General features: G+C 43.6%; 1 protein-coding gene and 1 pseudogene across 2 annotated transcripts in view; both read left to right on the top strand.

Moving 5' to 3' along the window:
- The first annotated feature begins 7,175 nt into the window (after nucleotides 1-7,175).
- Nucleotides 7,176-8,904, top strand: LOC100667113 (RING-type E3 ubiquitin-protein ligase PPIL2-like; annotated as a pseudogene).
- A 1,645-nt stretch (nucleotides 8,905-10,549) lies between these two features.
- The window catches only part of TBC1D19 (TBC1 domain family member 19), a 168,779-nt gene continuing 162,640 nt past the window's right edge, over nucleotides 10,550-16,688 (top strand). The window contains exon 1 of one of the 2 annotated variants that reach the window (XM_003411298.3): nucleotides 10,550-10,747. In XM_003411298.3, coding sequence (XP_003411346.1) covers nucleotides 10,649-10,747 — 99 coding nt within the window. In that variant the 5' untranslated portion in view covers nucleotides 10,550-10,648. The remainder of the gene's footprint in view (nucleotides 10,748-16,688) is intronic. The other variant, XM_064285982.1, reaches the window with a different exon arrangement.

Raw genomic sequence — 16,688 nt, 5'->3', positions numbered from 1 at the left:
CTGCAGAGCTTGTCTCAGGCTATGGTAACAGACCTCTTGGCTGCTGCCCCATGACCCCTCCTGTTAGCAGCTCCTACAGGGGGCTTGCCAGTTGTGCAATAGATTTCCATGCTCTTTCCCCTTCCTGGATCTGCTCCAGGATGATTGGGCCTCCAACATATGGTTTTTTAGCTTACTTATAGGCCTATAAGTTGATCTGCAATTTCTCATCTGTAGTTGTATGGACAACTTGTTAATTTCCATAAGGGATGGGGACAGTCCCAACTGTAATCTGCTATTTGATCTCCAGTACTTCATAGTTTAGCTGTCCATTCTCATATATATACTTACCTTGTATGTGTTGCTACGTGTTGGGAGGATGGTCTGTTATGTGGCCTTGAAACTTTCACCCAGGTCACCTAATCAGAAGCATTGGGTTGGAACATTCCTCAGTAATGGCGGCTGGGAAATGAGCCTCCCTCTGTCCTGGTTTCTTTTTCTTTCTTTTCAGGGAGACTCCTTCCTTGTTTCCTCTTTGTTGTGCTTATACATGCGATGTCATATGGTATCTAGCCAACTCCATTCACTATTATATGTGTTCCTGGCAGGGAGGGAAGGGTGTTTTGCACTTGCAACATAAGAGGAGTGTGTGCAAAACATTAGACCAGCATTGGCAGCAGGGAGTGACTTGCTAGCTGGCCATAGAGGTCTGTGCCCACTATCGAAGTTGACCTTGCTCTGTCTCTTCTTCATGTGAGTAAAGCATTGTTTCATCCATTGCCTGTATATGATTTGTATCTTTTGTTGGTAGCCTCAGACCGTGGCTCAACACTATACTTTCAAGAACTCTGGAAAAATAAAAAAAGATGGCCGACAGTATGTAACTTTTCCAGGAGATAACAAATGAAAACCCATATAAAATAAAAAATATCTTGGAGTGGAAATGTGTGTGTGCGTGTGTCTTGCAGTGTAATTTAGAGGAGGCAAGAAAGCAGATCATAGAACTGAGGAGTAAATCAGCCAACTGGACCCTGCTCTATTGTGTTCCCCGGAGCCTAGAGGAAGTGCCTGGGGAAACTGAGACAGCTCTTTTTACCAGTAAACCTCTTTTGACACAAATAATACAGATTGTGTCAGAGAATAGACTGTTTTCAGTGTTCAGTTTTGCTTGTACAGAGAATGACCCTTAGGTTTAGGGAGGCCTTAGTCAAAAGTCGTTTATGAAAAAGCCCTTTCTTCACAAGTCATCAGTTTTTGTCTTAAATTTTTTTTTTTTTGCAAATGTTCTACTCTTGTCTTATACGCTTTTACTCGTAGACTTTCTTTTGCAAAGGGTCACCTTATTAGTTGCAAGCTTTTAAAATGTCACCATGGTACTGACAAAATGTCACATTGACAAGAACTATAATGTTTTTAGATTCTGGGGCCTGAAACGCACAAACTGACAGTGTGTGACTGGTAAGTGATCAGGATATTGCCAAACTCTGGGTAGTTTAACTTATTTGTGGAATTAGTCCAAATGTCAGTCACAGACACTCATTCAGAAGTGTTTATTTTATGGTACCACTCGTACACTGAAGTCATTTTGGGCAAAATGGAAGAACTAACCAGCCATTCTTCTGCCCCTTCATCCTTCTTCCAAAAGTGGGGTCCAAATGCCACATTTCTCTTCCCAAACTTTCCTGTAGCTAGAGTGGTAATCTGATACACTTTTTGGCAATACAGGAAGTCCCCGGGTTATGAACATCTGACTTACGAACAACTCGTTACCCATTGTCATCAAGTCAATTCTGACTCATAGTGACTCTATAGGACAGAGTAGAACTGTCCCATAGACTTTCCAAGGCTGTAATCTTTGTGGAGGCAGACTGCTACATCTTTGTCCTGCAAAGCTGCTAGTGGGTTTGAACAGCTGACCTCTGAGTTAGCATTTAAGTGCTTAACCACTGTGCCACCAGGGCTTCTTCAGACAACTCCAATTTGCCCTTCGAAGTTAAGTAAATTTGCACTCACCTTGAAATGATTGAATCACCCCCCCACTCCCACTCACAACAAATTCTTTGTCACAATTACCTTCACTTGCTGCACTTGCATCCTTTAAATTATTGAAAAGGCTTTGAGCCTTTTTTTGCACTAATCAAACCAAACCTGTTGCCACTGAATCAATTTCAACTCATAGTGACTCTATAGGACAGAGTAGAACTGCACCATAGGGTTTCCAAGGAGCGCTGGTGGTATAAAACTGCTGACCCTTTAGTTGGCAGCCGAGCTCTTAACCACTGGACCACCAGAGCTCCATTCTTGCACTAAAGTGGAGGTAAATAAGATCCTATTCACCTGGTCCGATTTACCTACAAATTCTTAAAAACACAGGGAAGTGTCTCATTTGTAACCCAGGGACTGCTTGTAATGTGTACAGGGAAATCTTTCGGAGGGCTTCTTGGGGAGAAGTATTCTTTCCTGATAAAAGAGATATATATAGTCAGTGAGAATGCTTTTATTCTGCTCTCTTCCTGCCTGCTTTTGAATGAAGTGGTAAGAGGATGTGATATTTGGAACTACAGTAGCCATCTTGAGACTGAGGCAAAAAACTAGAGGGTGAATGCCAATGTGCTGAGGCTCGAGGAATGGAAAAGAAGGAAACAGCTTGGATTCTTGATGATGTTGAGACACTGAACCATCCTTGAGAATCTCCTCCAGACTTGTTGGTAATAATAAATATTCTATGAATTAAACCACTCATTAGTTGGATTTTCTCTTGAGAGTTTTATATTTTACCTGGAGTCCACACAGTCCCTGAGATTACTCTTGGGGCCAGTAGCTCAGACCTCCCCAATTGCATGCAATTTCCCAGGGCCAGAAGCATGAGAAAGGGGGGAGTGAAAGATAGCATGGGCTGATATTCAGTGGGATGCAGGAATGAGGTCTGACCCCCTATGTAAAGAGAGGCTGCAGAATGAGAAGGAGTCATTTTCATAAGGGACTTTGTGTGACTTGGGTTTAAGCAATACTGACTTGGGGACCAGGCGACAAAGCCATCCCAGAGATGGGAAAGAGCTTTCTTCCCACTGTTACACAGAATAGAGTGGCTCTGTAAGGAATAGAGGGAGGCTTCATCACCCACTACCTCCAGGGTTTTATAGCTTTGGGAGCCCCTCAAAGCAGCACCCTGGACAATGAACACAGTGTTTTCATGGAGTCCACAGGTGGTAGGATCATGAAGATGTCCTCACTTCAAGTAGATTTGGGGCATCAGATATCACCAGGCAGGTAGAGTAGATGATTGTGAGCAGTTTTTACGGAGTGCACATGCACCATTTTCTGGGGACTCCCAGAACAAATAGGAAGAGACTTTGAAAGAGACTTTGTGTGAGTACATGGAGGTTAACTATCCAATCAAGTAATTGGTATCACTATAGACTCATTTGTTCCCAAAGACAGTAAGACCTGTGATATTCATGATACACATGTCATAATTTTTCTTTATTCTATGTAAATTCGTACAAATATACAGTTCCATCTTTTCTGTAAACACAGCATGGTAAAAGCATGCTTTTTTCAGCATAAATAGTGACTATACACGTGGATCTAACCAGATGGAATACACAGGAAGCAAATTGACCATATCTGTGGAAGAAGATGATGAAGAAGCTCAATATTACCAGTCAGAACAAGGCCAGGGGGCAACTGCGGAGCAGGCTAACAATTGTTCATATGCAAGTTCAAATCGAAGCTGAAGAAAATTAAACCAAGTCCACGAGAGCCAAAGTACAACCTTGAGTATATCCTACCTGAATTTAGAGACCATCTCAAGAATAGATTCGACACATTGAACACTAATGGCCAAAGACCAGATGAGTTTTGGGATGACATCAAGGACATCATACATGAAGAAAGCAAAAGGTCATTAAAAAGACAGAAAAGACCAGAATGGATGTGGATATCAGAAGAGACTCTGCAACTTGCTCTTGAATGTAGAGTAACTAAAGATCCTCAGTTTAACAAGATTGTTATAGATCTTATAGATTCAGGTTCTTATGAGAATCTGGGGATCTTGTTAAAATATAGATTCTGATTCAGCAAACCTGGGGCATAAATGCCAATTCTCAGCAAGAGTTCCATCTGGGAGGAACTGGTTCAAAGCTGTGGTCTGAGACACACAGAGTTGGTCCCAGAGCCCTACTCATTGAGCCTACCCAACTTCCCACCCTGTTGGCCTAGAAGTGGCACAGTTCTCAATTTGAGGGAATTTTGAGAAGCTGTCTCTCTGCATCTATTTTAATTTTGCCTGTGTTTGTATGGTTTTAACCAAGAACGATGCAGAAGAGATTGGGCTCCTCTTGTTATTCATTCGTTAGGCTGGTTCATTTTGAAGTGCCATAAACAGATTATTTCCCGATTTCCACTCACTCTGGGGAGAGTAAGGATTTCCAAGGCAAAGTTCTTCTTTGTGTTATGGAGAGGGGGATCTGCATTTTCAGTTTCTTATGGAACACTGAATTTAATAAATTTTCTGGGATACACGGGTGGGAGGCTGAAGGGGACTATTTGCCATTACAACTCTTTGGGTACTGCCTTCATCACTCTTTTGGGACTGGGAATTCCTTGAGAGAGGACCATTTCTTACCCATCTTTGCATCCCCTGCCATTTCTAGCATAGAGCAGGTACGCTGAAAAGTTTTGTTAAATTGAACTGAAAAAAGAGAGCTGAAGGTATTCTAGAATTGAATTATTCTCCAACACACCTGCTTCTATATATGTAGGAAACAATCTTTTAACATCGGGTTAAGTTTTTTTTTGTTTGTTTTTTTGCTTGGGTGTACCTTCAAAATCAAATCTAAACTTCTTAATCACTGTTTTAAGACTACAAACTGTTCTCACCAAAAAACAATTACATTAAGCTTCTGTCTGTACCAAGTATTTTGCTTGGCACTTTCACATATGTTCTACTCTTTGTCATTAATGTTATTATTGTTGTTAGGTGCCTCCAAGTCAGCTCCATGCAACGGAACAAAATGTTGCTGGTCCTGCACCATCTTCATGATTATTGGTGTGCTCAGGTCCATTGTTTCAGTGGCCTATCATTCATTACCTTTTTGTTTTGTTTTTTCCTGTCTTCCCCTTTCCAAAGTTTGTTTAGTAAAAGAATTTGACCAAATGGCCTATTTGGAGTCTGTATGTATCATCACAATATTCCATACAGTGGTATCATGCAAGCCAAATATCATGTATGCATGACATTAGTGACATGGAATTCATAGATACCAGGGGTATAAACTAAAACAAAAACCTTTGCTGTTGAGTTGATTCCAACTCATAGTGACCCTTTAAGACAGAATAGAACTGCCCTATAGGGTTTCTAAGGATCGGCTGGTGGATTCACACTGCCAAATTTTTGGTTAGCAGCTGAACTCTTAATCAATGCACCACCAAGGCTCCACCAAGGGTCTAGTCCCTTTGAACTCATGTTGTTCACTTGCTGTAGTCCTTGGACCACCAGTTTCAGAATCACCTGGGAGCTTGTCAGAAATGCAAATTATCAGGTCCCATCAGAGACTTATTAAATCAAAATCTGCTTTTAAGATCCCATGTAATTCCTAAGCACGTTAAAGTTTCACGTAATTAGTCTAGAGTCTTCTCAATTGCCTCATATATATATGAAAGCTGGACAATGAAAGAGCTCAGAATTGATGCATCTGAATTGTGGTGTTGGTGAAGAGTATTGGCATGGACTGCCAAAACAAACACTTCATTCTTTGAAGAAATACAGCTGGCGTATTCCTTAGAAGTGAGGATGGTGAGTCTTTATCTTGCTTACTTTGGACATGTCATCAGGAAAGACCAATCTCTAGAAAAGGACATTATGGTTGGTAAAGGGTCAGTGAAAATGAGGGGAACCCTCCATGAGATAGATTGACACAACAGCTACAACAATGGGCTCAAACATACCAACAGTTATGACAATGGCAAAGGACTAGACAATGTTTTGTTCTGTTAAACATAAGGTCGCTGTGATGGTTAGTTATGTGTCATCTTGGCTAGGGTATGATTCTCAGTGGTTTGGAAAACATCGGACTGATTACTCTTTCATAACATAACATAATGTAATCACCTCCATGATGAGGCCTGGTATAATAAAATCACCTCCATGATGTGATTTAATATAACATATTAATATTAAATATAATATGTTAATATAATGAATTGACACCTTTGAATTGTGGTGTTGGTGAAGAATATTCAATATACCCTGGACTGCCAAAAGAATGAACAAATCTGTCTTGGAAGAAGTAAAACCAGAATGCTCCTTAGAAGCAAGGATGGCAAGACTTCATCTTACATACTTTGGACATGTTGCCAAGAGGGATCAGTCCCTGGGGAAGGACTTCATGCTTGGTAAAGTGCAGGATCAGGGGAAAAGAGGAAGACTCTCAACAAGATGGATTGACACAATGGCTGCAACAATGGATACAAGCATAGCAACAATTGTAAGGGGATGGTGCAGGACTGGGCAGTGTTTTGTTCTGTTGTACATAGGGTCGCTATGAGTCAGAACTGACTTGACAGCACCTAACAACAGTCACCTCCATGGTGAGATCTGGTACGATAAAATCACCTCCATGATGAGATTTAATATAACTAATCACCTCCATGATGAGATCTGCTATGAGCAGCCAATCAGTTGAAAAAGGAGTTTCCTTGGGCATGTGGCCTGCCTCCAGTACATAAATAGTTCTTCCAGGAAGGCTGCTCTTTCTGGATTCTGTATGGGACTCCTCACCATCTGACCTCCGGTTCCACATGAGCCAGCAGCCTGCTGTCTGATCTGTAGATTTTGGGATTCCTCAGCTGCTGCAGCCCTGTAAGCAAGCATCCTGCACTGACCTGCCAATTTTGACATCTGTCTGCCTCTGTAACCAGTGAGTCAGGAGAAGCTTCCAGCCTAACACCTGACCCAGGGATTTGGGACTTGCCAGCGTCCACAACTGCGTGAGCCATTTCTTTGAATTAAATCTCTCTCTATATGCTTATATATATATATATCTTATATATATATATATGTTTCATTGGTTTTGCTCCTCTGGGGAACCTGGCTAAAGACAGTCGCCATGAGTTGAAGCTGACTAAATGGCAACTAACAACGACAGTCTAGAGCAATGTTCCCCCCGACCCCCCAGCAATCTTGGTCAGTTTTAAAATCCTGCCTTTGCTTTGCTTAAAATATATGCACACTTCCTGCATGTTAAGTGCTCGCTTCTGGGGCTGGGTGGAAGAGGTCAAGGATCTCAGCTGAGGTGTTGGGGTTGAACTGTCTGTAGTCTCTTGTCAGTGCTCAAGTCTATTTGCCACCACCATCCATCGCCACCATGGGGAAGAGACAGCATCAGAAGGACAAGATGTACATTACCTGTGCTGAATACACTCACTTCTATGGTGGCAAGAAGCCAGGTATTCCTAAAACAAATTTTCATCCTTTACCTTTTGACCACTTCAGTCTCTCTCTAAAGCCCTTCATTTACCCAGTGTGCACCTCGGAAGGCATCATTTTTGACTTGCTGAGCATCCTTCCTTGGCTTAAGAAGTACGGGACCAACCCCAGCAATGGAGAATAACTGGAGGGGAGGTCCCTGATTAAGCTAAATTTTGCAAAGAACAATGGAGATAAATACCACTGCCCGGTGCTGTTCACAGTGTTCACTAACACCACCCACATTGTGGCCATCAGAACTACTGGCAACGTATATGCCTACGAGGCAGTGGAGAAGCTGAATACCAAGGCCAAGGACTTCCAGGACCTGCTGACCGATGAGCCCTTTTCCTGGCAGGACATCATCACCCTCCAGTATCCCACCAATTTGGACAAATTTAACATCTCCAACTTCTTTCATGTGAAGAACAACATGCAGATGACAGACCCGGATGAAGAAAAGGCCAAACAGGACCCGTCCTACTATCTGAAAAACACAAATGCAGAGATCCAGGAGACCCTGCAGGAGCTCTACAAGGAGTTCAAAGGGGACAAGGTTCTGGGGGTCACCATGAGGGCCCCCAAGAAGAAACTGGAGAAACTGAACGCTGCCCACTACCCTACTGGGAAGGTCAGCGCTTCCTTCTCCTCCACCACCATGGTTCCGGAGACTACGCACGAAGCAGCTGCCATCGATGAAGACGTCTCGCACTACCAGTTTGTGAAGAAGGTCTACGTGCTGCTCCACACCAACAAGGGCGACCTCAGCCTGGAGCTACACTGCGACCTGACGCCAAAGACCTGTGAGAACTTCATTAGGCTCTGCAAGAAGCACTACTACAATGGCACCCTCTTCCACAGGTCCATCAGGAACTTTGTGATCCAAGGCGGCAACCCCACTGGCACTGCCTTGAGTGGAGAGTCATTCTGGGGAAAGCCTTTTGAAGATGAGTTCCAGCTGAACCTCTCGCACATGGGCCGGGGCGTCCTCAGCATGGCCAACTCGGGGCCCAACAGCAACAAGTCTCAGTTCTTCTTCACCTTCCACTCCTGCGCCTACCTGGACAAGTAGCACATCATCTTTGGACGGGTTATCGGGGGCTTCGACACACTGACAGCCATGGAGAACGTGGAGAGTGGCCCCCAAAAGTGACTGCCCTAAGAAAGAGATCCGCACTGAGCCCACAACAGTGTTTGTGGACCCTTATGAGGAGGCTGACGCTCAGATCGCCGAGGAGCGGAAGACGCAGCTGAAAGAGGAGGCCCTGGAGGCCACGGTGAAGATGAGCCAGCCCCAGCTGGGGAGAGCAGGACCCCAAGCGGACCACCAGGGGGTGGGCAGGTACATCAGCCCAGCGGCCATGAACCGGGCAGCAGAGCAAGGGACGTCCACCAGCACAGCCGCCCCTGCAGCCAAGAAGCACAGCCGAGGCTTTGGGGACTTCAGTTTCTGGTAGCTGACCCGGAACTCCTGCATTCTGAAGGCTACTTTCCCGCGGAGACTTAAGAAAGGTTTTGCCTGTTGCCTGGATCCCCTTTGCTAAGAGCTGCTCAGGCCCCCAGAGCCCAGTCTCCCGGTGCAGAGTGCTGGCGTCTCCCCTCGCCAGCGCAGACCCTCACCCAGCTAGGGCGCCGGCCGGTTTTCTCCTCCCCATCCGGTTGACATCTCAGGGCCGGCCTATTTACCAATCAGTTCCCGGGACAGCGGTATCATCTGGGAACTTGTTAGAAATACAGATTCTCAGACCCAGAATTCAGAATCCAAGCTCTCGGGGTGGCTGTAGATTACAAATTCCTTAAAAACTGGGACAGTGTCTTATTCATCCTTGAGTTGCCAATGCATTGCAGAAAACCTACCAATAAATGCTTCTTCGTCAAGAGCCCCCCGGGCTTCCAAGGGCGGTGCAGTTGAGAACTGGGACGAGACCCTTGGTGGGCCAGAACCTGCTTCCACCCCCGCTAGTCCGGCAAGCCAAGACCTTGCTCTCAGCAGGGACTACCGCCCCTCCTGCCACTCCTCCCTTCACGCAAAAAATAAAATAAAATAAAAAACCACACGTGCACATTTAAAATTAACTCTTGATTATTTCGTCCACTTTCTTCTAACGTGTCTATTATTCCTTAATCCTTTCTAGCTGCTTTTGGCCTTTAGGAATGTCAATTAGTTAAATCAGCTGCTTTTAGTACTCCCAAAAATCTTTGATATATTTCCTTGAAGGAAAGAATCATGTTTTATATACCTTTGTGCCCACACAGTTTCTTGTATATAAATGCTCAATAAATCGAAAAATAAACAAAACAAAATCCATTGCTGTCCAGTCAATTCCAACTCATGGCAACAGCTGAATGAATTATGAATGTTTGTAAGGAGAGGTCTCTTGACCGTAAATTCCTTGAAAACTTGAGACAATGTCTTATTTGTCCTCGAATTGCCAATAATTTGCAGAAAACCTATCCATAAATTCTTCTTGGTTAAATTGTAGCTGTTGGGTAAGAAGAGGTTGTCTATTTACTCCTGGCATAGGATCCCGGAGAATAGAAGAAATGCAACAGGAGAAAGTAAAGAGTGCAACGTACAGTGCTAGGCACCTTCAACATTGTTACCTGTTAATCATCACATTTTGTGAACTCGCTGTTATTTCACAGAAGCAAAACCTGAGTTCTGAAATTAAGAACCTTGTCCAAGTTCACACACTTGGTGTCAGAGCCTGACAATTCTTAGGGTGCAATTTGCCACATTACTGTGGGTAGTCCTGTTTCTGCAGAGATTAAGAAGTGAAAGATTCTTTATAAATTCGTTGTCGTAGAGTCGATTCCGACTCATAGCGACCCTATAGTAGCACACAAAAATACACAACTCTCTGGGCTCCCCTCATGCATCAGAGGCACTGTAACTCTGGAGGAAAGAGCTTCACTTCTTCCCTTTCAACCTTAAACTGAGCAGGAACAAAGAATGGAAAAAAAAGCTATCCCTGCAGGTCGTTTTCCGCCAGCGGAACGCAGGTGTTGAGACCGCCGGGCGCGGGGGGGACAAGAGAGGGAGGGACACACGGCCCGGCGGTTGCCTGGTAACGCCCGTCGGAGAAGTACCAACGTAATAAGGTCCCGCAGAAGAGTCACTGGCCGGGAGTGGGACCCGGCAGGCCGTTCTGCCCGTGCCGGCGGCCTGTCCCCGCGCTTTGGCGGGCTAGCGCCGGGGACATGTTGCAGGAGGAGTCGGATCTGTCTCTCATTATTGCTCATATAGTGCAGAAGCTCAAAGGCTCCAGTCTGTACGCTCAGCTGGAGCGGCAGGCCTGGGTAAGTGAGGCAGGCGGGCAGGGAGAGAGCCGGGCGGGCAGGGAGAGAGCCGGGCGGGCAGGGAGAGAGCCGGGCGGGCAGGGAGAGAGCCGGGCGGGCAGGGAGAGAGCCGGGCGGGGCCGCGGGGATGCCGCGTCTCCGACACCCACCGGCCTGAGCAGGAGCCGCGCTGCTTTCTCCAGCTCCGCTGCGGTGCACCGAAAAACCTCCCTTCCAGGTGCAAGCAAGCTGTGCTCGCTCAGCCCCAGGCGTAGGGAACTAGATTTTTTTTAAAGGGTGGGGCGCATCACGCCGTTCCTCAGGCCGGAGACGCGCTGAGGCTGTTCATTGATCTGTTCGCATAGTCGTTGCAGGGTCCAGTTTTTTAAGCTGCTGGACTCAGGGAAGGTGTCTTTGGACCGCGCCTTCCTTCACTTTTTTGGTCCTGTGGGTGGGTGTAGGCGTCCAGGTGCCTTTTTTTTGCTTTCCCGTCAACCTACAATCTTTTTGCAGTGATTCCTCCTTGATCCGCTAACCCAGCATTTATTGAATACCTTCTAACGCGGGGGCACAGGTTAATCAGGATGTCTTTGTCTTTTTTCTGGATGTCATGTAATATAGGGAATCACACACTATGTAGACTTTCGAGCTTGATTTCTGTCACTTAGCACAGTGTTTCAGAGATTCATCCATGTTGGGTATTTCAGTTGTTACTTTTTTTTTTTTTTTATTGTGCTTTAGGTGAAAGTTTACAGCACAAATTAGCTTCTTATTCAAAAATTTGTACACAAATTGTTTTGTAACATTGAATGCAGTCGTCGCGTTGTCAGCACTCTCCTCCTTTCCCTTTCCACCCCAGGTTCCCCATCTCCCAAACCAAATCCACTGCCATCAGTGAATTCTGACTCATAGCAACCAGTAGGGTTTCCAAGGCTGTAATTTTTTTTTTTAATTGTGCTTTAGGTGTACGTTTACAGAGCAAATTAGTTTATCATTAAACAATTAATACATACTGTTTTGTGACATTGGTTGCCAACCCCAGTATGTGTCAACACTCTCCCCTTCTTGACCTTGGGTTCCCATTTCCATTTGTCCAACTTTCTGGTCCCCTCCTGCCTTCTCTTCCTTGCCCCTGGCCTGGTATGCCCCTTTAGTATCGTGTACATGGTTGAGCTATGTGTATTACTGTTTGTTTTATGGGCCTCTCTCAGCTTTGGCTAAAGGGTGAACCTAAGGAGTGACTTCAGTACTGAGTTAAAAGGGTATCTGGGTCTGTACTTACAGGGTGTCTCCAGTCTCTGTCAGAACGGGTATGTCTGGTCTTTTTTTTGTGAGTTAGAATTTTGTTCTACATTTTTCTCCAGCTCTGTCCTGGACCCTCTGTTGTGATCCCTGTCAGAGCAGTTGGTGGTGGTAGCCAGGTGCTATCTAGTTGTGTTTGATTCTTTCTGCTGGAGGCTGTGGTAGTTGTCGTCCATTAGTCCTTTGGAGTAATCTTTTCCTTATGTCTTTGGTTTTCTTCATTCTCCTTTGCTCCAGACTGGGTGGGACCAGCCAAGTATCTTAGATGGCAGCTCACAAGCTTTCACCCAAGTAGGATGTAGAACATTTTCTTTATAAACTATATTATGCCAATTGAGCTAGATGTCCCCCAAGACCTTGGTCCCCAGACTATGCCAATTGAGCTAGATGTCCCCTAAGACAATGGTCCCCAGACCTCAGCCCAGTAGCTTGATCCCTCAGGGAGTTCAGTCATGTCTGTGAAGCTTCTATGACTTCATCTTGGTCAAGTTGTGCTGACCTCCCCAGTATTGTGTACTGTCTTACCCTTCACCAAAGTTGCAACTAATCAATTGTCTAGTTAGTGTTTTTCCCTCCCCACCTTCCTCTCCCTCATAACCGTTAAAGATTGTTTCTTTCTGTCTATAAACCTTTTCATGAGTTTTTATAATACTGGTCTCATGCAGTATTTGTCCTTTATGATTGACTTATTTCACTCAGCATAATGCCCTCCAGATTCATCCATGTTTTGCAGATTCATCATTGTTCTGTATTGTTGCGTAGTATTCCATTGTGTGTATGCACCATAGTTTGTTTATCCATTCATCTGTCGATGGCCACTTAGGTTGTTTCCATCTTTTTGCTGTTGTGAATAATGCTACAGTGAACATGGGTGTGCATGTGTATATTCGTGTGACGACTCTTATTTCTCTAGGGTATATTCCTAGAAGTGGGATTCCTGGACCATATGGTATTTCTATGTCTAGCTTTTTAAGGAAGTGCCATATTGTTTTCCAAAATGGTTGTACCATTCTGCATTCTCACAAGCAGTGCCTAAGTTCTAATCTCCTCACAGCTTCTCCAATATTTCTTTTCTTTTTTGATTCATCCAAGGCTGTAAATCTTTATGGAAGCAGACTGCCAAATCTTTCTTCCACAGAGCTGTTGGTAGTTTTGAACCACCGACCTTCTGGTTAGCAGTCCAGTGCTTTAACCGCTGTGACACCAGGGCTCCTTTCCCTGTGTCCATTCTTCCAGTTTTCCTGTCCCTTCCTGCCTTCTCTTTGCTTTTGGGCTGATGTTCTGTAACTCCTTATTCCTGAGTAGTATTCCATTGTTTGGATGAATCACGATTGGGTTATCCCTTCATTGGTTGATGAGCATTTGCATTGTTTCTGCTTTTAGAGATTATGAGTACAGCTGATATAAACATTCTTGTGTAGGTTTTTATATGGATAATTGTATTCATTTTTCTTGGGTAAATACCTAGGAGGAGTGGAATTGTTGAGTCTAATGGTAAATGTTTGTTTAATTCTGTACACTTCTAAAGTGGCTGTACCATGTTGAATGCCCACCAGCAATTATGAGAATTCCAGTTGCCTTGAGTCCTCATGAGTATTTGATATTGTCAGTTTTTTGTTAATTTTTATTGATTATACTCCTCTTGTAGGAGTGTGGTGATATCTCATTGTAGCTTTAATTGCATTTCCCTAGTAACTATTGATGTTGAACATCTTTTCATGTGCTTACAACTTCTTTAGTGAAGTATTCAGTTCAAATCTTTTGCCCACTGAAAAAAGTTGTATTGTTTGTCTTCTTTTCGGTGAGTTGCACCAACGATATATGGAACAAGTCCTTTGTCAGATATGTTTTGCAAATGTTTTCTTTCAGTCTGTGGCTTATTTTTTCATTTTCTTAACTGAGTTTTTCAAAGAGCAAAAGTTTTAAATTTTGACATAAAATTTAACAATTTATCCTTTTATGATTCATACTTTTTGTGCCCAACCTAAGAATCATTGCCTAACCCAAGGCCTCGAAGAGTTCCTCCAATTTTTTTTGTTCTAAAAGTTTCATAGTTATAGCTTTTACGTTTAAGTCTGTAATCCACTTTGATTTAACTTTTGTATATGGTACAAAGTAAGACTTGTTTTTGTTTTATGCATATGAGTGTTCAGTATTTCCAGTATCAATTTATTGAGAAAAAACAAAACAAAACAAAACAAAACAAAACTATCCTTATTCCCTTAAATTCCTTGGCATCTTTGTTCAAAACCAATTGAATATGTGTATGAGGTAATAAAAATCTCTCTCTCTATGTGTATATGTGTGTCTGTGTGTGTGTGTGTATATATGTATGTATAAAACTGTTTCTTCCTTACTCATTTTCCAGCTTTTGCATGCATTTGAGGAGATTGAAAGCACCATGGCTTGGGTCGGGTGCACCTTAGTCTTCAAGGTGACATCTTGGCTTTTTTTTTTTTTTTTATAACTTTTATTAAGCTTCAAGTGAACGTTTACAAATCCAATCAGTCTGTCACATATAAGTTTACATACATATCACTCCCTACTCCCACTTACTCTCCCCGTCTTGAGTCAGCCCTTTCAGTCTCTCCTTTCTTGACAATTTTGCCGGCTTCCCTCTCTCTCTATCCTCCCATCCCCCCTCCAGACAAGAGTTGCCAACACAATCTCAAGTGTCCACCTGATATAATTAGCTCACTCTTCATCAGCATCTCTCTCCCACCCGCTGACCAGTCCCTTTCATTTCTGATGAGTTGTCTTCGGGGATGGTTCCTGTCCTGTGTCAACTGAAGGTCTGGGGAGCATGGCCGCCGGGATTCCTCCAGTCTCAGTCAGACCATTAAGTTTGGTCTTCTTATGAGAATTTGGGGTCTGCATCCCACTGATCTCCTGCTCCCTCAGGGGTCCTCTGCTGTGCTCCCTGTCAGGGCAGTCATCGATTGTGGCCGGGCACCAACTAGTTCTTCTGGTCTCAGGATGATGTAGGTCTCTGGTTCATGTGGCCCTTTCTGTCTCTTGGGCTCTTAGTTGTCATGTGGGCTTGGTGTTCTTCATTTTCCTTTGCTCCAGGTGGGTTGAGACCAATTGCTGCATCTTAGATGGCTGCTTGTTAGCATTTAAGACCCCAGATGCCACATTTCAAAGTGGGATGCAGAATGATTTCATAATAGAATTATTTTGCCAATTGACTTAGAAGTCCCCGCAAACCATGTTCCCCAGACCCCCGCGCTTGCTCCGCTGACCTTTGAAGCATTCATTTTATCCCGGAAACTTCTTTGCTTTTGGTCCAGTCCAATTGAGCTGACCTTCCATGTATTGAGTGTTGTCTTTCCCTTCACCTAAAGCAGTTCTTATCTACTGATTAATCAATAAAAAAACCCTCTCCCACCCTCCCTCCCTCCCCCCCTCGTAACCACAAAAGTATGTGTTCTTCTCAGGTTTACTATTTCTCAAGATCTTATAATAGTGGTCTTATACAATATTTGTCCTTTTGCCTCTGACTCATTTCGCTCAGCATAATGCCTTCCAGGTTCCTCCATGTTATGAAATGTTTCAGAGATTCGTCACTGTTCTTTATCGATGCGTAGTATTCCATTGTGTGAATATACCACAATTTATTTACCCATTCATCCGTTGATGGACACCTTGGTTGCTTCCAACTTTTTGCTATTGTAAACAGAGCTGCAATAAACATGGGTGTGCATATATCTGTTTGTATGAAGGCTCTTGTATCTCTAGGATATATTCCTAGGAGTGGGATTTCTGGGTTGTATGGTAGTTCTATTTCTAACTGTTTAAGATAACGCCAGATAGATTTCCAAAGTGGTTGTACCATTTTACATTCCCACCAGCAGTGTATGAGAGTTCCAATCTCTCCGCAGCCTCTCCAACATTTATTATTTTGTGTTTTTTGGATTAATGCCAGCCTTGCTGGTGTGAGATGGAATCTCATCGTAGTTTTAATTTGCATTTCTCTAATGGCTAATGATCAAGAGCATTTTCTCATGTATCTGTTGGCTGCCTGAATATCTTCTTTAGAGAAATGTGTGTTCATATCCTTTGCCCATTTCTTGATTGGGTTGTTTGTCTTTTTGTGGTTGAGTTTTGACAGAATCATGTAGATTTTAGAGATCAGGCGTTGGTCGGAGATGTCATAGCTGAAAATTCTTTCCCAATCTGTAGGTGGTCTTTTTACTCTTTTGGTGAAGTCTTTAGATGAGCATAGGTGTTTGATTTTTAGGAGCTCCCAGTTATCAGGTTTCTCTTCATCATTTTTGGTAATGTTTTGTATTCTGTTTATACCTTGTATTAGGGCTCCTAGGGTTGTCCCAATTTTTTCTTCCATGATCTTTATCGTTTTAGTCTTTATGTTTAAGTCTTTGATCCACTTGGAGTTAGTTTTTGTGCATGGTGTGAGGTATGGGTCCTGTTTCATTTTTTTGCAAATGGATATCCAGTTATGCCAGCACCATTTGTTAAAAAGGCTATCTTTTCCCCAGTTAATTGACACTGGTCCTTTGTCAAATATCAGCTGCTCATACATGGATGGATCTATGTCTGGGTTCTCAATTCTGTTCCATTGGTCTATGTGTCTGTTGTTGTACCAATACCAGGCTGTTTTGACTACTGTGGCTGTATAATAGGTTCTGAAGTCGGGTAA

This window comes from Loxodonta africana, chromosome 5, assembly GCF_030014295.1.
Source record: "Loxodonta africana isolate mLoxAfr1 chromosome 5, mLoxAfr1.hap2, whole genome shotgun sequence".
Classification (NCBI taxonomy): Eukaryota; Metazoa; Chordata; class Mammalia; order Proboscidea; family Elephantidae; genus Loxodonta; species Loxodonta africana.
This window is presented reverse-complemented; position numbering and strand designations above follow the sequence as displayed.